Below are 23,381 nucleotides of genomic sequence, written 5' to 3'. Positions count from 1 at the left end.
CCCAAGGAAAGCTTCAATATAACCTTTTATTGCAGAATGATTCTCTTGTAATTTCTCATGTAACTCATATAGTTTGAAATTCCTGATATGCAAATAACTGTCCTTCATTTTCTAAATTAGCACAAAATTTTTAACTTCATCTATAGTTTCTATTTTATAAACTTTACCAACATGCATTTCTATGGTATCAGGTTTAAGCTGCAACCTCTTTTCCTTCTTTGATATCTCCGTGCAAATCTTACATATGCATTCTATAGGAGGCTCACCATCTATTGGATTGGGCACTGGTTCAATGAACTAGAAATTTTCCACCTGGATTCTAATTGAAAATTCCTTTTTGATAGATCCCAATGAGGTCGATCGTTTTATTATTCTAATTTTCTTTTCCTCTCCTGTGCATGAACATCTTTTAAGGTGTCACTTTTGGTTTTCTCACCCAAGTCTATAATATCATTTTGGCTTCACTTTTTAATTTTCTCACCCAAGTCTATAATATCATTTTGTGACTCCCTACTTAGGAGAACTGCCTCAAAATCATCTTCAAGTTCATCCTAGACTGAGATATCAGGTTCACCAACTTGAACTTCTTCAAAATGGTCTCCGACTTGTGATGAATCTCCTTTTTCAATATGCACTAGAGATGTAGGTTGTGAATCTTATAGGTTGCCAACATTTCCACAACCAAAGTATGCTGATAAAGTGCTACGTTTTGGTGGCCTCTCTTGGCTTTCAGGGATTCTATCAAAACCACTCTTGTTTGACATTACAAACCAATAAATGCTTTAAAAAAATATTAACTTGTTGAAAAAAGACTGTGACAATAGACTACTTAGACTACATATAATAACAATAATATGATTCGTTCACATTAAAAGGGTATACCTACTACAGTACTACCTAATAAAATTCACAATCCTATCTGAGCATGTGAGATGTCCAAAGGGTATCTACTACCCACTCCCATTGGACAGTAAAAAATAACCACATAAAAAATAAATTAAAAATCACTTACCTTTCAGGAAAACCATGACTTATGACTACTAAATGGGCAATGCACTTAATACTCTGAAACTTCGACAACAATATGAAATGCCAGAAAAGAGTGAATTGTGTAGAATAATAGTATCTTATGAATGTATATATATACCAAACTAGTTTGGTGAATTGCACGGGATTACCAAGTGGAAATGTCAAAAGTAAGGAAAACAACGCTTCCTATGTAAGCCCAAAATTTAAAACAGTTGGCTAAACAAGGTTGGTTGGCAACACACGTTGGTAAAATGGTAGGTGACACACGTTGGTAAAATGGTAGGCGATGCCCAACCCAAGGGAAAATATTTTGTTTTGCTAAGGGCGAAATAACATTGTCCAATAAGAAAACAATAGGTAAATGATGACTACAATTTTAAATTAATTGTATCCTAAAGGTATATTACATTGGTGATTGGACCAAGATTTTCAACTAATTACGTGTAAACTAATGGGCAACTGCTCAAGCTTTAGACTCAAATTTTGTAAAGTTTTGGCGACACAATTGACCAACTATATATGTTCTATTCGCCAAATGGCAATCAACCAAGGAGGCAAAATCGCCAATTGGCGAAGATTCGCCACTAAAAAAATCTCTAGTAAAAAGTTTGTGAAATAATTTTAAATCATTTCTAAAAAAATTTAAAAATGTTGATTTCAAGCTAGATTAAAATTTTAAAAACTATTTATTTTGAAAATGAAAAATGAGAAATTAATTATTTAAATTGTAAAAAAGTAAATGATGTAAAAAAATTAATACTATAAATTTATGTTTAAGAAAAATATATCTAGTAGCAAGATTACTAATTCATTAATTAATGTCGATAGATGTTCTACAATGGTATAAATAGTGGAGTGGGATGTTGTGAGTGTGTTAATGTTAACTTTTATCTTTCTAGGTTAAATTTGACAACCATCTACATATCAAAATTTTTAATTTTGTTATAAATAAAAAATAATTTAATAAACACTACATAAAATATTTGTTAAAATTATAATATTTGAAGATATAAAGCATCAATTTTTATTATTATAGAAATTAGAATCAAAAGCATAAGTTAGTGGAAAAAATAGAGGAGCTAAAGTAAATATGAACAATTTTGGGTGTAGTAAATTAAATTTTAATAATTTTGTAGTGAATATCTATTGACATTTCTTTAGATAAATTTATTTAAGATATCTATACTAATAGACTATAATCATATTTAATTTACAATAAAATCAAAATTTATAAAAATATACAATACAATATAATATAATATTAAATATCGACTAAAACATTGCACCTCTTTTGGATCTGACTCTTAATATTATAAGAGTTATAAAATGCTTCAAAAATAGGAGGATTAAATGATGGATAGTCTTAATTAGCCGATAGGCTATTATAGGTGGACATCTCACTTCAAACCTATCCGATATTTTGAAACAACTAGTTATTTTCAGGAAGTGGTTTGGAGGAAAATCTCTTTGTTGACGACCGTCTATTTGTGATATTGCTATTAGGGTTTAACTGTGTGATTTTTGGGTCAAACTCATTGACCCATGTTTCACAAGTAGTGATCCAACATGAATCCATCTCTCATGAGAATAAATGGAACACTTAGCACTCATTGAATCTAGGTGATGCTCACAGGGGTGAAGCACCGGGACTTCCCGAAAGGTCACCCATCCCAGTACTACTCCAGCCTTACCGTCTATTTGTTGAGTTTTGATGTGTTAGTAATTTTTTCCTATAACTGTAGCAATGCTATTATATTCCTGCATAGATGGTCCATAATCAATTTTTGTGGCTTGCAAGACAATCAGAACAATCAGAAGCATCTGCTTGCTTTTTCACACGATCACCTCAAGTAGTAGCATAAGTTGTCATTGCATTTTACTGACATCATCATCATCTCGTCAATCATATCGCCAATGTCATAGAGCAATTTTTTTTTGGGTGTGCAGATCTCAGGGCTCTGTCGCGTGGAGTGATTGAGCAGATCTCACAAGGAACCCGATGCATGGCGGGAGGCAAGCAGTGTGGATTTTTATAATGCCAATGCTACATAAACTTTGATCTACGAGGAATGTTGACTATGACTGGGAAGATAAAAACCACAGTGCCAGCCAGCTCACAGATTTGAATGGTAATGATTGAAATGTCTCCAACTCACTGTGAAATGTAAGTCACCCAAGTCGCCTTGTGGAGGAGCTCGAGCTGGATGGAGATGACTGTTCAGATGTCCGAATGGAAGAATGTCGCGCAAGTTTGTGTGTTTGGCAGAGTGTTCAACAAAACATATTTATGGTGACTCAAACCAGATCAAGGTGGACATCTCCTCAATGCAGCACCACAGGATGAGAAGAGCCTGGCAATGCAATGACAATGGCTTCAGCATTGGAATTCCAGATATGACCTAGTGAAAACCTTGCATGTGAGGATCTCAAAATGCATGCCGACTAATGTAACGATTTAATTAGCTTCTTTTGGGCTTTATCTTCTTTAATTTTTGCTTTATTTAATGTTTTTTAATTTACGTATTTCAAATTTTCCATTTTTTCCCTTATATTTGTAGTTTTTAATTTTAATTTTATTTTTAAATTTAAATTTTCATATTTTAGACTTTAATAAATATTCATATTCATATTTTAGATTTTAATAAATATACTAATAGGAAAAAAATGTTTTACAATATTTCTATATTGAAAAATTATTTCTATGCAACTTATTTGGGGAATTTAATTATCTTATATCAATATTTAAATATCTATTTAAAAGTTCTATAATTTATTATGTCAAATTTCATATAAAATAATATTGATCATTTTATACTAGTATCTAACTACTAATGCTATGACTAGAGTTAGAATTGACAACGAAAGGAGAAAATTTTACATCTTCATGATGAATCAAAGAACATGAATGTAAAATAAGAACCGAAGGAGAAAATTTGACATCTCCATTAGGAATCAAAGAATGTGAAAATAAAATAAGAATAGAAGGAGAAGCTTTTACATATTCATGATGAATCAAAGAACGTAAATGTAAAATAAGAACCAAAGGAGAAAATTTTACATCTTCATGACAAATCAAAGAACATGAATGCAAAATAAGAAACAAAGGAGAACATTTACATCTTCGTAAGAAATCAAAGAGCGTGAGTACAAGGTAAGAGCCAAAGGAGCAAATTTTACATCTTCATGATAAATCAACAATATTGATGTAAAAGAAGCAGACACAATTAAATCTACATACAATAATCACACACATTTGAATAAACTAACTAGTACTAAAGATACCTGGTTTAACATTACACTTTCTAATGAAGTCTCACTATTTTCACAAACCGCAAAAGATTTATAGTCTCTCTTCTTACACAAAGCACAAAAGGTTCATAGTCTTACCAACATGATAAGTTTGAGACTCTTGTTGCAAATATTATGACACATTTTTTCTTTAGGAACATCCATACGTTGTGACTTGCATTGCTTCCATGATAACCTACTAAGAAAATCACAAAGAGTCTTATGCATTTCAAAAAATTTAATCACAAAACTTGCAGTCCCAAACAAAATATGGACAAAGCCTTCTCTTGCAATTACATCCACTCCCTTTTTAGAATGTTAAAAGACTTGGCAATTTTTCTCCTTGTCTCTACCAAATAAATGGCATTTTTTATTTAGTCATTTGGTTTGAATGCTCTCTACACCAAATAAGCCCAATAAACTCTTCCATTTTGTATTTAGGCATTTGATTTGAAAGGCCCATTTGTAGAGAAAGTAATGTTGGTGGCTATAAAGGAATTTAAGCAGTAGATGATATGAGACAAGAGACATGTGTGTCATGCCAAGATAATAGAGACTTTGAAAATTAGGGATATGAAAAGAAGAACGTGGCAGATTTCCCATCTCTTCCATATATCCTCCTTATAAAATGATCATCTATCACCATTTGCCTATGGGAATAGAAATTAGGAATAAGAAATGACAATAGGAATAGGGATAGGAATTTAAAATAGGAACCAAAAATATGAATATGAATTGAAAATAAGAATAAGAATTGAAATAAAGAATTGGAAGTAGGAACTGAGAATAGGAATAGGATTTGTTATTCCACGATTTGTTTGGTTCTACATAACTAAAATTAGAGTTGTGTATAAAATCTTCTCGCTTGTCTTGAAACTCTCAATAACAAGTGTCTCAAAATTGTTGCATTTAGGTCAGATTTTTCTGATGCCTATGGAATTTAGTTCCAAAGAGTTGTTGATGATCTCGAGAACTTGTGAGAGGTCATGCACTTACAATTTGATTATTATTGAGTTTGTCAAAATTTAATAGTGTCAAATATCTTTGGACTCCAATGAAAAGGGTCCAAATTTTAATACGTGATGGTGTTATATATTTTGCAAGTGTTTGGCATAGATCATTTGGGGAGAACAACACAAAGTTTTTTATATCACAGTGAAAGTGGCCTTCTTTTCAACAATTCACAACATGAGTAAACAATCTCAAGAATGTGTAGACACACATACATTGTGTTGTCAATGCAAATGAGCCAATTTTTTGATATATTGTACAGTAACTGGCGATAATCCCAATGACGAAGAAAAATAATGCATAATCAATTGAAGAGCCCAAACTTTTGAAGCCCATAGCCATGAGACATTTGTTTCTGTTAGTTTGCCAATCAAGATGGGAATTCCTTTCGTTCATTGGTTGATCTTTATTTGTAGATCAAGACGAGAATCTCTATGGGTTGATCCCTTTTGAAGGCCAAATGTCAAAGTTTTAGTGCTCAATGTCTGGATGAACGAGCATCACTATGACAAAGATAGGAAAATATTGTTCTTCTTTTCTTGGAAAGATTTGTCTCATTAGGCGAACTTGAAAAATATTATCAAATAAGAAAAAGTTAAAATGGGAATAGAAATGACAATTCCAATAATTACTATTTTGGAGAATTGACACATTCTCATTTTGGGGCCGAATTCCAATTTCCAATTATGATTTGGCAGACCAGACGTAAAATTGAAAATAAATTCCAGTTCTCAACTCCTATTCTAATTGAATTCCCACTAACAAACGAGCCTTAAGATAAGGGGTTAAATCATGGTTACAATTTTGATTACAGTTAGTGTTAGTGGTAAGGTAGGATTCAAAGCTAAATTTATGGTTAAAGAAGTCATCATCATGGTTAGAGTTAGGATAATGGTGTAGATTTTTGCCACAATTAGATCTAAGGTTGTGTTTATAATTTGGATACACCTACCTTATTTCCCTAATTGACCTTAAATATCACTTTGACACACCTATTGCACCTTACTAAGGTGCGATTGCTAGTTTTAGTTACATCGATGGCATTTCCTATATGAGAGTGAGAAGCTAAAATTTTAATCCAATGACTAATAATGTCAGAAAGAGAACGATGACCATTGAAGGAATCTGATTTGTCAGTATTTTTAGCACTTTCCACATCAATGACAAATCCAAAGAAAAATTAGTTGTTAGAGCCCAATACACCAACCATGTGCACCTTTCAATTAGCATTTTCCTCCAATGATGAACTATCAACATTAAACTAGCATCAAAAGCCCACACAGGTACATTCTTGTGCTCCACATTTGTTTTCCATATGAAAGTGTGTAAGCTAAAAATTAGACATCAACAGTGTAATTTATTCTTAAAAAGGACTTAGTTGACAATTAGATTGATCATCACCATTCATTGTTTGAAATGTAAAGTATTACTAGCCATGTTGGCCATCGATTTGATATCAATTTCCACATAATTGAATCCATGAATTCAATAGGGACCAAAAACAATTGTGGTATAAATTTTTGCATGTATAGAAGTTGTCAAAGCCTTACAAAATCATCTTGAATTCCTCACTTAGTGGCTCAGATTGAGACACACCAAATTGTCTCTAATCTAACAGAATAGAAATAAGTTAAGAAAAAAAGTTTGGATAGTGGCATGAATCAACAACATGGTAGAGACAACACATAATTATATGCAATCTGATGAAAGTTTTAAAAAATGAAGTTTTATAGCTCTTCAGTTATTTCCCTTCAAACTAATCAAACTTTGCATTGATTGACACAACACAAGTTTCCACATCGCTAAAGAAATTGTTTAAGGAAAATCAAACAAGCAACATGAAGAGTCCATGTTCCCTTGATCGTTTCTCCTGGTTATTGCCGATTCCTTGGCTTTTGGCCTTTTGGTTTTTGCTTTTGTCTATTGGTCGGGTTAGACCTATTGTTTTTTATGTTGCTTGGTTGCTAGACTTGAACTTTCAGTTTTTTTTTGTTGGTTACTGGTGGGTTTTAGGAACCCTTGTAAAAAACCTATTTTACTTAATCAAAAACATTAAGAATCCATGTAAACTAGATTTGTAGAAGTAAAAACATTACTTTGTTTGCTTTCTCATGGGGATTTATATGTTGAAACTAAGGGTGGCTAAGGATACAACCACTTATTTATTAGCAACCTAAAATAATAAAACCAACTATAACATGCAATCAAAATGACTCTCTTCTCCCACTTGCATTTGAATAGTTGACTTAATCAACCTTCAGCCTTCATTTGTATCCATTTGTCACTATGGTTTCTAAGTAGGAGAATCGATGACCTGCATGATTTCAATCCTTTCAATGAGTCTCGAGTCTTCATGATTTTAAACACACAAAATACAACCATCTTTAAATAAACTTGCACTTTGTTTCCCGCTACCCCTTGCACCTCCTTCAGGTGTAAGTGCTAGTGTTTAACTCTTCCCAATGCTCTCTAATAATATAAATAAATGATGTGGTCATTGATAAAACAGAAACAACCTTCACTGTTTTAGCACCAATGACCTAAGCATTGATAAAAAAGAAAGTTGACAACCTTTACTGTTACTGTGTTTTATGGGAAAGGGAGTAAAGGCGTAAAGATTCCTTCGAAGCGGAGAGCCTCGACCTAACTTTACCGAAAACTTTATAAAACCTTAAACCCTCGAGGTTTAGATGCTGATAAAACCAGAGGCGCCGCTACATCTTAAAGTTATCAGCTTCAGTATCAGAAGTTACATGTTATTGTTTTTGGTAGAAATGTAACGGGAAAGCCAATTCTTAATCTTTGGCATTAATCCAATTTCATGTAAGAGTTTACTTTCCCAGCCTTTTTTAAGCTATCCATTTATTTGTTTGCATTGAAGATTTGAATTGCTGGTAATATGCCAACACCATCCAATCACCAGAACATGTCTATGCCTACGGCCGTAGCTCCTCCGCAGGGGCAGCCTGCAAGTCCTTTTCCTCATGGTTTTATGGGTCAGGGTATGACCCAGGTTCAGTGCAATCCTGTGTGCCCAAACCCTGATCCCTCCGCCCAACAAATGCAAATGCAATTTCGTCTGCAGCAGATGCAGATGCAAGGTCACGGGTTTAACAACCGTTTTGAGCCCTTTGCTGCATTAGGCTTACCAAATCATACCCCACAGCAGCCTTCTCCTACTGGAAATGGTGGAGATTCACAGCTTCAGCCTAATTCAGGCACGCTTCCGAATGCTCACATGTTTTTTCAGTCCAATAATATGTCTAACCCAATCTCAGAACCAAGGCCCAGTAACCACGTCGTTTCATCTACGACCGCAATGCAGAATCCAGCTTCTGAACATGCCCCCAGCAATCATATTGTTGCTTTGGGTATTCCAGTTCCCGATTCAACTCTTGGAACTGGTCATTCGCCTCAATTCCCTAGCCAAGTGCAGCTCAATTCACTGCAGAATCCATCTGCGAGCTCAGTCCCCAACAATCAGATGGTTTCGTTTGGTATCCCTATGCCTAATTCAGCTCTTGCGCCGGGGCAAATGCCCCCTTTTCATTCCAATTTCCAGCACAATCCACCCCAGATGTCAACTAACAACAACATGGATGTTGCAACACAGCAATTTATTATGTCACAACAGCTAATGGCAGCAGCAGCAGCAGTCATGCATAACCCTGCTTTAGTGCAAGCTTTTTCTTGTTTGCAAGGATTTCAGAATTCTTTTCTCGGTGCTTCAGAGTCCCCATTGCAAGCTAACAATCATCAAACTATGCCACCACAGGGTTCAAGTCCCAATTTACACTCTCATGTTGGTGCGCCATCATGTTCAGTGCCTCCCCATCCTCCTCGGAATCTTATAATGCATATGAAGAACACTCAGTTTAGCAATGGAGTTGGGCCAAGTACGCAGACTTCTCATACTCAATCGAACAATAGCGTTGGAGCTCTTGAACATCCTCAAACTCAAGCTCAGGTAACCAACCAACAATTTTCTTCACACCATACACTTCGCGCTGGCCATTTCAACCCAGCTTCTTTCTCCCCTGGTCAGCACCCTGGCCTTTTCTCTCCTTTTGCTCCTGCACATTTCGTGGGTCAAAGTACTGCAGAAATCCACCGAATGGCCGCCACACATTCAGCAGGCAATTTACCATTTCAGGTTCGTGGGCCAACCCCATTGCATCAGAATCACAAACAGCTTCAGCAAGCTCAGCATTTAATGCAGCCTGGCAATCTTCAAACAGAAAAGGTGATCTTCAAGTTCCCATGGGTTTTTCACGTTTATACTTTTGGATGGTCTTTACTGATTTAAATTGATCATGTGTTCTTTTGGCTGTCCTTTATGATTGCCCGAAGTGCACATGGAACAGTTAAGTGCTGATTAATATGCTTAAAGATAAATTGTTAACTTATATTGGAGGAAACTCCAGACCACGATATTGCATATGGTACATTTTTCTTTTATATAAAATGACATACTGATCTCATAATTATCCATCGATACAAGCATGCAAAATACTGCATATGAGAGGGATAAACTACACAAGAAAATCAGGCTCAAAGTCAGATCTCGTGAAGGAAGGGGGAAAGTGTGAACTAATAGTCAATATCGCAAAATATGGTTCTATGTGGACCTGAAATGCATCTTGAGTAGTACCAAGATGTCTCTTAATACTAGGAAACTTCATTTGAAGTTCCCCCTACGTCTCTTGTATTGTCTTTTTAGTTGAATTGCAATGTCTTAATATAAGATTTAAAAAAATGAAAAAAAAAGGTCAAAAAACATGCAAAAAATGGGCTGTTTTTCTGCAACCTAACCATAATTGGCTACCCTCCATGCCCTAATCTCCGTTGTATACATACTTAATGAAATTTGAATTTCAATGCATTCTGTGTCCTTAAAGTTGTTTTCTCATAGTATGTATTATTTTTTAAATTGATTTTCCTCTAAATCTGTTTATTAGATTTAAATTATTCTGGCATTTCTTGGTACCAATCCCCCATTTTTATTGGGAAATGGCATTGCAGTACTCATCCTTGTCTCTCAAATCAATGCCTATCCTCATCTTCCATTAATGTCCTTAGAAATCATTTCGCTGTGATTGAAAGAGGTGAAAGTTCAGTTAGACACAAATCAGCCAACTATTTCTTCCTCTGCATATGTGATAGTGGGAGAAAGACAGCTGCTAATTTTCAGAAGTCAAGATTAACTCAAGGGAAGAAATTTCCACATGCAAAAGTTAGGTAGCTGAATTTTAAGTACAACAACGAAGGCACTGCCCATGTATCATGAAATCAGCTCTCAGTATTAATCTGAAAATCTGTTCAGCGAAAAGGATATTTACAAAATTTAAAATGATACAACAAAACATATATTGATGGCTCTGACTTTATATTTTTAAAGTTTAGCATGAACTTAATCTCAAGGATGAGAAAACAACCCCAATTTCTCCATATTCTCATCCAAGAAAGTATGCAATGTTTTATAACCATCTATCTGATTTCCACTCATTACACTCAAGAAAGAACCATATAACCTGTAATTATGATTCTGATTTTCGAGCGTAAGGAAATGTTATGGCTTCTAGAAGAGAAAGCATTTATTGACCATTTCAACATTATACAACTCTTTTCCTTCTCCACAAGCATCTAACAAAACAATAGCACTTTTAATTCTTTAGACTTACATGATAGTGTACTTCAATAAAAAAGTTTGTATTGTTTGCTTATCATTGACCAACAAAACCCTTGAAAGCAATAAGAAAGGGAAACTTATGGTGTTGGAGTCAACAATTCAATCTCATCAATTCCTTGGGTTAGGTTTGGTGCTTGATATGTGGCTGGGACAGACCTGCATTCGCCCAAGGTTTGGCTTAGGGTTTGTATATAAGGTCTACGATTCCCAAGCTAGGGATGGGGTCCAAGGTCGCTAGGTGAGCCAGGGTTTGGAGGGACAAGATCTTTTCCTACCTTGGACAAATTAGGGATGAGGTCCTTGGTTTTGTCACTGTTGAGTAGGGATGGGTTATTTTAGCTTAGTAGACTTGCAAGGCTTTTATAGGGAATTCATGATTTGATCAACTTGGGTATTGTGCAATGCTGTATTGACATGAATATATGCTATATAGATTGCAATCATGGAGAAAACCATCACATCTTGCATGAGTTCTACAATTTTAAAGAATATCCCAAAAAGGGGACATTGCAATTGGTATTTGAGCTTTGTTCTTGCCAGCTTGTGGATGAAAGTTGGTAATACGACTCACAAGTATTAACTTTACTCAAAGTAATGAAATGGATGAACAATTGGGAGGTAAGTTGACGGCTTTCATGGAACACGAGAAAAGAATAATTCAAACTTTTATGGAGCAAAATGAGAAGACAATTACTATCTCTAACCCTCCAAAATATGAATAACACAATTAGCACTCTTAGACCCAACCAAACTAGGGGAAGTTATGCCACTTCTAATTGTTCAAAAAATGACATTATTGTTCCACTAGGGTCAAGATCTAGGTTAACAAGACCCTCTTTTTTACCTAGAGAGGAATGACCAAGAGAGGAGAAGAAATCAATGCATTAATCAATAACTTATTCAAGTATGCAAAATCTTACTCAAGGCTTGACCTTGAAATAAGAAAGAATATTTCATTTAGAGAATATTGTGAGGTTGGAACAAGAAGTAACCCTAGAAGAGAAACGGGTCAGCCTAATAGAGGTTTACACCGTCAAATAGGCCAAGCGACCACCTAATATTGATGGTTTGGGAAAAGTCATTGCCCATTCATTGATCCGAAAATCAGATACATATCTATCTCTAAGTCCCATGGCTGAAGAAGATGCCATCAAATTTGCCATCTTATGTTTGGAGGGGGTTGGACATGACTGGTGACACTATACTCAAGGGTTCTGTAATATAACATATGATCACAAAAAATCATGGATTGATTTGACCTAAAACACCTCAAAAGACACTTCAAAGAACTAACACAATTGAAACAACAAGGGTTAGTAGAAAATTATTGGGTAGAATTTCAAAGAACTTTAGTCATTATGTTAGGTGTTTTTGAGGGAAGGCTCACATACCTATTTATTGAAGGATTAAAAGAGTGACTCCTTATGCCTTGGTGGGTGCTCTTGATTCTACATCCCTACAAGATGCAATAAAAAAGACATTAAGGTTAGGAGTTACAACCAAGTTGAGGACCTATACCAAGAAGATACAATTGGGAGCACATAACAACCCTTTGATAGGATAAATCATAATTTGCAATCAGAAGCATTGCCTCTTGAATCCACTAAGGAGGAAGAATTTGTGAGAGAGCTTCAAAAGAAGAATTTATGTTACCATATTAGAGAACCATGGAAGTAGAGTCATTGATGCTTCAAAAGGGGACAATTATGCCACATAGAAGCTATAAAAGATGAACAACTTGAGAAATAGTTTGAACCTAAGGAGACAAATGGAATTTTTTTAGTATAAATTGATATATACAATAGAGACGAAAAACTCTATTTAAAAGAGATTACCAGAGGATGGTTCTAAATGAAGCACTCATGAACAAAAATAGGAAATAAAATCTTACTAAAGCAATTAAGATGACCATTAAACACACATTACATTATTTTAATACCCTCCTTTACTGGTCGTCCTTCTAACTATCCTACAGGGATTATAATTTGCAGTTATTTTGGTCACGAATGCACAAAAGGATGCTCTTTTCTCTCCAGAAGGCTCTCTGACTAGAACTTGTTATTGAGGCCTTCCTTGATTTTGTAGAACTCTTGGAGACGACCAAGATAACTGCAATACTTCCAACTTGATGTTGGGAAACAAAACTCTCTCCTTGTAGCTAGAGGCACCGAGTTAGTGTATGAAATTGAAACTACAATTTTGAGAAGAAAATTGTAAAACCCTTGATTGCTTTAGAAAGACAATGGCAATTTTGTTCAAAATACCAGCAAAAATTGATGCAGATAAGCATTACAATCCAAAATAGACTACGAGAAACCATGATTTTTGTGGAGAAAATCGTCAAACCATCCAATGAGTTTTTTCTAAAAATTAAAAAAACCTCGAGACCAGCAATACTAGTCATGATTGTATTGGGAAAAATAGAAAACTTAGAAACTTTTTTTGAGGAGAAAATTGAAGAAAACTTTGACAATTTTTTAAAAGAAAGAATTATAAAATCAAATAGTATTTTTTTAGGAAAGAATTATAATAAAACTGAATAATATTTTTTTATGAAAATTATAAAACCCAATAATATTTTGTGGAAAATTTATAAAAGCAAGATCTCGAAACAAAATCTTCTCATGGAAGGAATAGCAAGTCTTAGTTTTGAGGAAATCAGAAAACCCTAGCCGTAGAAACCAATTTCCAAAAAACCCATGCACGGTAACTTGAAACCTTTAGATGATTAGGGAAAAAGAGGAATTCCGAGTGGCATAAAAAACCCATGATCCACATACTGCCATGAAGTTGTAGGTTACAAAAGACAAAGGGCATAGGTAGCAGAAAAGGTTGTGCATTGGCACAAAAAAAACATTGAGAACCCGTTAGCCAAAAACAATCCTTCTATCATTGAATGGATAAAATGTGTCGCAAAAATCTCCAAAGGCGCAGAAAAAACAAATATGAACATGTCAGAGATTGAAATGCAAAAACACGGCTTGAATAATAAGTAAAACCGGACATTGAGAAATGTGGGTATAAAAATGCAAAAATGTGGGCTTTAAAAACCCATGATTTGCAGATAATATAGCTTCACAAAAAACTTCGTTTCTACAATTGCAAATTTTAGATGAGAAAGAAAATAACAAAAAAACACAACTTCTAGAAATCATGGTTCTCCCTTAGATAGTTTGGTTTGTTTTCAAAAAAGCAAGCCAAAAAACTTCTAAAAATTTCTCAAGAAATTATAAGGACTTCCATGAACAAATATTTTTATTTAAAAAAATCACTGAACCTATTAAAACCCCTTTGATCCACTTTGATACCATGATATTATAAATTGATATATACAAAAGAGGTGAAAGGCTTTATTCATAAAAGATTACATGATGTTTCTAAACAAAACATTTATGACCAGAAGCATGATATAGAAACTTATCAAAGCAAATAAGATGACCTTTAAAGAAACATTGCATTATAGTAATAAAAACAAGGTGGTGGAGTAGAGCTCAAAAGTAGTACCTTGGCTATGCTTTTAGGGCCACCATAGTATCACCCTTGTAGAATTGTGGTATTCTACAAGGTTAAAAAGTATTTGTTCTTGCTGACAACAACACTACACATAACTTCATTAATGAAAGTCTAGTAACAAGAATGAAATTAAAAACTGAGGATTTTGAAGGTTTCAAGGTAGTCACGATGGATGGATTTACCACCCCTTGCATGTGAAGAATTCCGCAACTAAGCATTACCTTGGGGAGACACCAATAAATAAAGAATTTGATTTGGTAAATATAGGAGATATGGATGTTGTTTTTGGCATATAATGGTTACATAATATAATTCCTTGGTATCAAATTCACTAGTTGAGATAATAATAGAACAACCCAACACAATTTGAAAAGCAAAGAAGTTGCCATTTCAGGAAGTATCATTATATTTTTCTCCATGATCCTTAGTTGAGGACAAGCAATCTTGGGAAGGGTGGACTGTCATGCCCTTGCTCATATATAATATAATTCCTAGGCACTCAAATCAATTTTTTTTAGCATTGCTAAAAAGGGTTTGACCCAAGTTGAGTTGATGATTTGGAGCTGACCTAGGTTTAGGCATTAGTATTAATGGATGAAGGAGGCTGAACAAGACAAAATAAATTAATTAATAAAGGGAGGAAGCAATTCAATAAAGGAGTCAGCTAAGAAGCCTTTGGGATCAGCAATTCTCAAATGGCATGCAAATATAATTAATAAAAAAATGAAGCAGCACCAAGCTTTGAAAAGGTGCAACCCTTTCCAAGGGAAAAGGGTCTTATGATGAGGTGTGACCCCCCACACTGGAATATATAAAAAGGGATATCAATTCAACTGAGGAGGCATCAGTTTACAATCAAATACAATTAATTCAGAATATAAATCAGAGCAGAAACTAAGGAATAAAAGATTTGAGAAGAAGCAATCTAGATCCTCAATTTAGAGCAGCAACTCAGAAGATAAATTCAGAATAGTAGAACACAATTAATTAACAATCAATCAAGCATCAAGTTGTAATTCGATTCAAAGACAAAATTACAAAAATAAACTCAACAATACCTCCAGAAATTCATTCAAGAATTATTCCCAAGAATATTCAAATATTATCAAGAGATTGATTGTCAGTACATCAAGAAACATTACGCAGCAATAGTCTAACAATACCTAGTTATCAGTTCTGAATTCTACTTAGCACTTCAAACTGGATGGTGTGATGTTCCTGTTGTCATGAGAGATTGTGCCAGATGCTAAGTTGGGTGCTCAACAATCCCATGAAACATGGAATGATCTTCAAGTGTGTGGGTTTCCTATTGTGAAGATCAATCTCTAGATTATAAAGGGCCAGCTCCTTTTAGATACCTTCTAAAACTATTGACTTCTTGGGAAAAGGGTGGAGATATTCTTGACCTAAAACTATCCTAGTAGCTGCACCAAATGTGTCAGAAGTCTAACAGTTGTTCTAACTCACAATACATTCTGATATATAGGCCCTAATCTTTCAGAACTCATCCAAGTATCTAATACGTTAGTGCTTCATGAGAAAGACGACTTTCGAGCTTGCTTGAAGGAGAACAATCTATTTTCACAACTCAAAACTACAAAGAACAGCTAGCACAATCTGTGACCTGCATTAATCATGCATCTTCTTGCATCAATATTACCTGAATGAGACAAAATCAAAGGACTCAAATAAACGAAACACATAAACATCATCAAATTCATGCATTACAACTATGTAACAAGGTTCTGTTAGGAATACCAAGGCAACATTTACAATAGAGAGGGGTGGGGGGTTGCTGGTGGGGGGTGAATCAGTTGTGCGATAGAACTTGATCCATAAAACCGTTTATCACCAAAACATCTTAGATGTGAAACACAAGCATTAAGGCATAGAAAGAAACAACACCATAACACATACACCAATTGTTTTTGTGGAAGCCCTGTTAGGGAAAAAGCCATGACGGGGATCAAATCTACTAGATAATGTACTATCACATAGACCTTGTTAAAAGTACAATAGGAATGCACATGCATTTAGGCTCACTGCCTAGAGCTCATTGCTCAAAGATACAAAAGAGGGCAACAACCCTAAGACTATAACAAGGGCACAAACCTTGGAATGGACAACAATCTATTGTGGACAATAATCCACTAAATTATTGACTGATAACATCTGTGATATGCCAATACAACACCAATGATGTATATACACTCTTTGTCTCAATAGATTCCACTCATAACTCCGCTCTTTATCACACATATAACACGTTCACTCACCTTTGCATCTCATACACTCATCTCATCATCCATCGCTTCTAATTACAAAATGATTTCATCCTTTATATAATACATCAATATAAACTAGATTGGCTGAGATTAAGACCTTAATCACAACAATACATTACAATAACTAGTGGTATCCAAGATATGCCGATTAGGACATGGCTAGGACTCAAACAAATAACTTCCAACACGCCATGATCCATAGATCACACTCGCAATCCAACACAACGTGCCAATTGACCAAGTTAGCCAGTAAAACATCAACATGCTTCATAAACTCTTACAATACCATCACATAGCTCAATGCCATTCAACAACAAGAATAGGACACCATTAAGAAACAATGACAAGCATCATGAAATACCACAACAACAACAATATTTTTGTCTTCAAATCCGTGAACAACTCTCCACTGTTCATCATGAACATCACTTAGCAATCTTTTTCATAAAAGAAAAATAACTTGCTCGTCTCTAAATCATGAACAACTCCAGCTGAGGACACATATTGACGTCCTAAGCATACCTCCGGGTTAGCAACAAGAAATATTGCATAACTGATCCAAAATTCGCAACATTGTTATCACCATAATAACCATAAAAGACTAATAACCATATTCTGATCAACTCATTGTAACTCACTCAAACAACAATGTCAACATCTACGATCCAGCAATGATCATCTACAAACATCCATGAATCCATCTGCAACTGTGCACTCTGATTATCAATACAAAAATCATACCATTCCAATCTCTCCACAGAATAAACTGTCAACACTAGTGAGAAAATAAATATGTTAACATTAATGACAAAACATTAATGCCAGAACATATAATGCAATCTCTTGCAACAATCCCAAGAATATCTCAACAATGTCCCCCTTTGGCATTGATGGCAACATATGATGTGAAAAACAAATCAATGCACAGAGATCAATCTCATCAACAATGTAGGATATATCTTTCAGAATCGGATAAACTTTTCATAGCAATCTCTCCCCAAATCATCGTGTTTTTCACATAGATATCTCTCTCCCTTTGACATCAATGGAAAAGGCACATGTATGTACTGAGTCAAATAACTCAAATCAAGTGAAAAACATACTGAAAACCATGCTTCTCATGACCAACTTTTCCCTTAAGGAGCATGTTCCAAAAACACCAATCTAAATGCACGATAGTTATTTTAGGATCACTAGACTTATGCAATGCATGCATCATCTAGCTCCGATCAAGAGGGGCTATCACCCCAAGCATACCTCTACGATATTCAGTGACATCTTTTGGTAAAAGCTTCTTGAAAATATCTGCAATCTTCTCGGTAGTAGTCACATATTCCAGTTTTACTTCCTTTCCATTCACCTTATCTCTCAAGAAATGATACTTGATAGATATATGCTTTGGTTTTGAATGCAACATAGAGTTATTTGAAATATTATTAGCACTAGAATTATCATAATGAATAGTAATAGGCTCATTAATATATACTTTGATATCTTTCAACATTTGCTTCATTCAAACAACTTTTGTACAATTAAGAGAAGCAATCACATATTCAACTCCAACAATAGATTGATACATACAATCTTGCTTATTACTTAACCAAGAAACTAACCTCCTTCCCAAAAAAAATGCACCATCGCTAGTATTTCTTCTGTCATCCACATTTCCTGTCTAATCAACATCAATGTAAGCTTTTAAAGTAAAATCCTTAGTCAACTGTACCCTTCAAATATCTGAACAACCTCTTAACAACAACAACAACATCTGATTGCTTAAGTTCTGCTTGAAATCGTGCAACAATTCCAACAACATTTGATATGCCAGCTGTAGTGTTAGATATTGCAATCCACTGATCATTGACTTGTATCTTGTCTGATTAAGCATTCAATGAATCATCATCTTTTGTCGATTTGCAACCAGTTACTATAGGAGTTCTAAGAGGCTTTGGATCATCCATGCCAAATTTCTTTAGCATCTCCTTCACATACTTATACTATGATACGAAAATTCTAGTTTTTTATTGTAAAATCTATAAACCAAGGAAAAATTTCATCTCACCTATCATAGACATCTCAAATTCTTTTTGCATCTCATTAGAAAATTATTTGCTCATCTTGTCATTTCCACTGAAAATGATATCATTTACAAATACTTCAACAATCAAGATATTGTCTGTATCAACCTTGGAAGTATAAATTATTGTCCACAATTCCTTCACTAAAACCAACTGTCAATAAATATTTTTATATCTTTGCATACCGGGCTCTTGGGGCTTGTTTTAATCCTTACAAGACTTTCTTCAATTGGCAAAACGTGTCATTCTGATCAGTGAAAGGAAAACCATCAGGCTGTTCAACATAAACTTTCTCTTCTAAATCACAATTTAGGAATGCTGACCCAACATCCATCTGATATAGCTTGAAATCTCTTAAGGTAGCATATATGGAAGAACACTCTAACTGATTCAATTCTAGCAGTAGGAGCAAATGTCTCTTCAAAATCTGTACCTTCTATTTGTGAACATCCTTCGCAAACCAATCTGGTTTTATTCCTTACAACCATACAATCTTCATTCAATTTATTCCAAAATACCCATTTAGTTCCAATTGCATTTTTGCCTTTAGGTGTAGGAACTAAAATCCATGTTTTGTTCTTTTCAATCTGATCCAATTTTTCTTTCATAGCTTTAATCAAACTTTCATATTTGCATGCTTCACCAACATTACTAGGTTCAACTTGAGGAATTAAGCCGATTTCATTCCTTGCAATACTTCCTCTAGTCATAATGCCATGATTCTTATCACCAATAATTTGACTTTCTACATGATTTAGCTTTACATACCTTGGGGTCTTCTGTATTTTAGATTCTTTTGTAGTAACCTCATTGTCATCACTTTCTTCAACCTGCTCAACCATTGCACTCTGAATCGGATTTTGTGCAATCACAATCTGATTCTCTTCTTCATCATCTTTTTCTTAACTGCAAGTTCTTCATTTATTTGGTAGTTTGTATCCACATTAACATTAGCCTTTTTAACAATTTTCTTTAATCTACTGTTATAACATTTGTAGGCTTTTCTCTTAGTTGAATAACCAATAAAGATTCCTTCATCACTTCTAGGATCAAACTATCCAATATCATCTTCTTTCTCAATATAGCATTCACTTCCAAAGATCTTGAAATATTTTATAGTGGAGACATGACCATACCATAAATCGTAAGGTGTCTTACCACTTTCATGCTTAATCTGAACTCTGTTCAATGTGTAGACTGCAGTGCTAACTGCTTCTCTCAAGTACATTTGAGATACCTTCCCTTCCAGCATCATAGTCCTTGCTTTGTCAAGGATTATTCTGTTCCTTCATTCTGCAATCCCATTCTGCTGAGGGGTTTAGGGAGCTGACATTTGTCTCTTTATTCCATGCTCTTCACATTGAGCAGTAAACTCAACGAAAGTAAATTCTCCACCTATATCCGATCTTAACCATCTCAACATTAATCCTGTCTCAGTCTGCCATAGCTCTAAAGATTTTGAATCTGTCAAAAGCTTCTGATTTCTCTTAAAAAAATGTAAATCACTCTAGAATAATCATCAACAAAAAGAATAAAATACTTATCTCCATAGTAGTTCTGTCTTCTTGTAGGACCACATAAATTTGGATTCCATTGATTTTTTTTTTTCTTGCTTTTGGATGTAGATCTTGTTAGCTTTCCCAATTGACATTCCGTACATATTGCATTAGTAGGTTTCAACAATCTAGGTAAGTATCTCACAGCATTTGTAGTACTTATCTTCACAATGTTATCAAAGTTTACATGATAAAATCTCTTATGCCACAACCATCATCAGTCTTAACAATCAAGCATCTATTCTCTGCACTATTCAAATGAAAAGCATTACCTGTGGTCTTGGTTTCTAATGCAATCTCATTTCCAGAATTATCAACAATTGAGCACATTCCATCCTTGAATTGTAAGTTGTAATCTTTGTTAATTGGCTGTCCAACACTCAAAAAGATTATGCTTCAATCCTTTAACATATAGAACACCATCAGTTTTATTCTTACCATCAAGAGTAATATAATCTTATCTTTTCTGACACCACCACTATCATACTTCTCAACTTCACCAATTAATTTTATCTCCCATCATGTGATGTGAACATCCATTGTTTATCACCAATTCATCCTTTTCAACATGTGTAATTAGGGTTTTTTCTTTATTTAAACAAGTAGGGCTGTCATCTCTAATAGCAATAAATACATTCTCATCTTCACTCTTCTCAGATTCATCATTAGTCACGCCTTCACTAGCATAACATTTTTTATGATATTTAGATTGAAGCTTTCTAGGCTTGTATGTCGATGTTCTCTGTAGACATCTAGAGGCAAAATGTCTAATCTTATTACATTAAAAGCATTTCAAAGACAATTTCCCTTCATACTTACTTGCACCTTTAGATACTCTTTTTGCAATCAAGGTTTCCAACTCCTCCATCTTCCTTTCCTCTTCCTTGATCTCTTCCAAATCCTTAGCATATCTAGATCCATACTTAGAAGAACAACATCTTGAAGAATTTCACCACATTCATACTATTTTTAATCCTTAGAAATAATAGCTTTGAATGCAAATTCTACCTTTGACAAATTGTCACCAAATCTAGTGATTTCACAAGTAGATAACTTACCAACCAATGAATTTTAGTTCACCTTAGATATAGTTCCGATTTCTTCAATTGCAACAACTTTGTCGTCATAAGAAAGTGGCAAGGGTCTTAGTCTCTTTGAGACTATTTCATCTTCATCCATGTTTCCACTAGCGCATCTTACTCCACAAACAAGTTCTATCACCTTTTGCACATAGGTGCTAATATTTTCATCTTCGCTCATCCTCAAAGATTCAAGCTTTCCTTTCAAAATTTCCAGCTTTGCTTGCTTCACATAAGTGTCAACCCATATGTTATGAAGAGTCACCAATTCCATGGCATTAGTGTATTGAGCATTTGATAAGGCACTGTATAATGCTTCAACAACTCGCATGATATTTGCAAATCCCTTCTTTTCGACAACACTAGCTTGAGATATATCGGTAGGAGGTTTGCAATTCTTCTTTGTAATTTCCCAATATTCCATTGCTATGCAAATCAAATGATTAGTCATCTTTCCTTTGCATAAGACATAGCTGGTTCCATCAAACTTTGGACTATCCTTGAAGGCTGCGATCAAAGATCTCAAGCGGTTAGGTTTTTAAAAGAGGACCAGGCTTTGATACCAATTGTTAGGAATACCAAGGCAAACACTCACAATTGGGGGTTGCGGGGGGGGTGTGAATAAGTTGTGTGATAAAACTTGATCCATAAAACCATTCACCATAAAAATTTCTTAGATTTGAAACATAAGCATCAAGCCATAGAAAGCAACAACACCATGACACATAACATAACACCAAATATTTTACGTAGAAATCCTATTAGGGGAAAAACTATGCTGGGGATCAACCCCACTAGATAATGTATTAGCACATAAACTGTGTTACAGGTACAATGGAAATGCACATGCATGTAGGCTTACTATGTAGAGCTCATTGCTTAAAAATAAAAAAGAGGGAACATCCCTAAGATTATCACAAGAGCAACAACCTTGGAATGGACAACAATCAATCCATTGTGGACAACAATCCATTGAATAATGAATTGACTAATAACATCTTTGATATGCCAATATAGCTCCAATGAAGTACATCAACTTTTTGTCTCATTAGATTCCACTCATACCTCTTCTCTTTATCACAGTTATAACATGCTTGCACACCTTTGCATCTCATACACTCATTACATCATCCGTCGCTTTCAATTACAAAATGGTTTCATCTTTATACAATACAACAACATAAACTAGGCTGGCCAAGATTAAGACCTTAATCACAATAACCAAAATATTTCAATTAGGACATAGCTAGGACCCAAACAAATAATCTCCAATACGCCATGATCCATAGATCACGCTTGCAATCCAATGCAGCACCCCAATTGATCAAGTCCAAGAAAACATTAACATGCTTCATAAATTCTTCTGAATCCCATCAATGCAATCTAACAACAAGAATATGACACCATTAAGAAACAACAAGTATCATAAAATACCACAACAACAACATCTGTGTCTTTGAATCCATGAACAACTCTGCATTGTTCATCATGAATAACACTTAGCAATCTCTATCATAAAAGAAAAATAGCTTGCTCATCTCTATATCATGAGCTACTCCAACCGAGAGAACACATCCAAGTCCTAAGTATAGCACTAGGTTAGCAAAAAGAAATATTTCATAACCAATCCACACCAATTCAAATACTGCAACACTATCATCACCAAAAGAAATAGAAAAGATTAATAACTAGATTCTTATCAACTCATTGTAACTCACTCAAATCACATCACTACCTCCAATTCGACAATGATCATCTATAGACATCCATGAATCCATCTATAGTTGTGCACTATTGGATTATCAATATTGAAATCATACCAATCCAATCTCCCCACATAATAAATTGTCAACACT

General features: G+C 34.6%; 1 protein-coding gene across 2 annotated transcripts in view; it reads left to right on the top strand.

Moving 5' to 3' along the window:
• The first annotated feature begins 7,909 nt into the window (after positions 1-7,909).
• LOC149535444 (uncharacterized) overlaps positions 7,910-23,381 on the top strand; it is a 68,773-nt gene continuing 53,301 nt past the window's right edge. For both annotated transcript variants that reach the window (XM_089803646.1, XM_089803645.1), the window contains exon 1: positions 7,910-9,571. In XM_089803646.1, the coding sequence (XP_089659772.1) occupies positions 8,228-9,571 (1,344 nt within the window). In that variant the 5' untranslated portion in view covers positions 7,910-8,227. The remainder of the gene's footprint in view (positions 9,572-23,381) is intronic.

This window comes from Cupressus sempervirens, chromosome 10 (genome assembly GCF_028749045.1).
Source record: "Cupressus sempervirens isolate cs-2001-9-10 chromosome 10, ASM2874904v1, whole genome shotgun sequence".
NCBI lineage: Eukaryota > Viridiplantae > Streptophyta > Pinopsida > Cupressales > Cupressaceae > Cupressus > Cupressus sempervirens.
The sequence above is the reverse complement of the archived record's forward strand: the minus strand, read 5'-3'. Positions and strand labels throughout refer to the sequence as shown.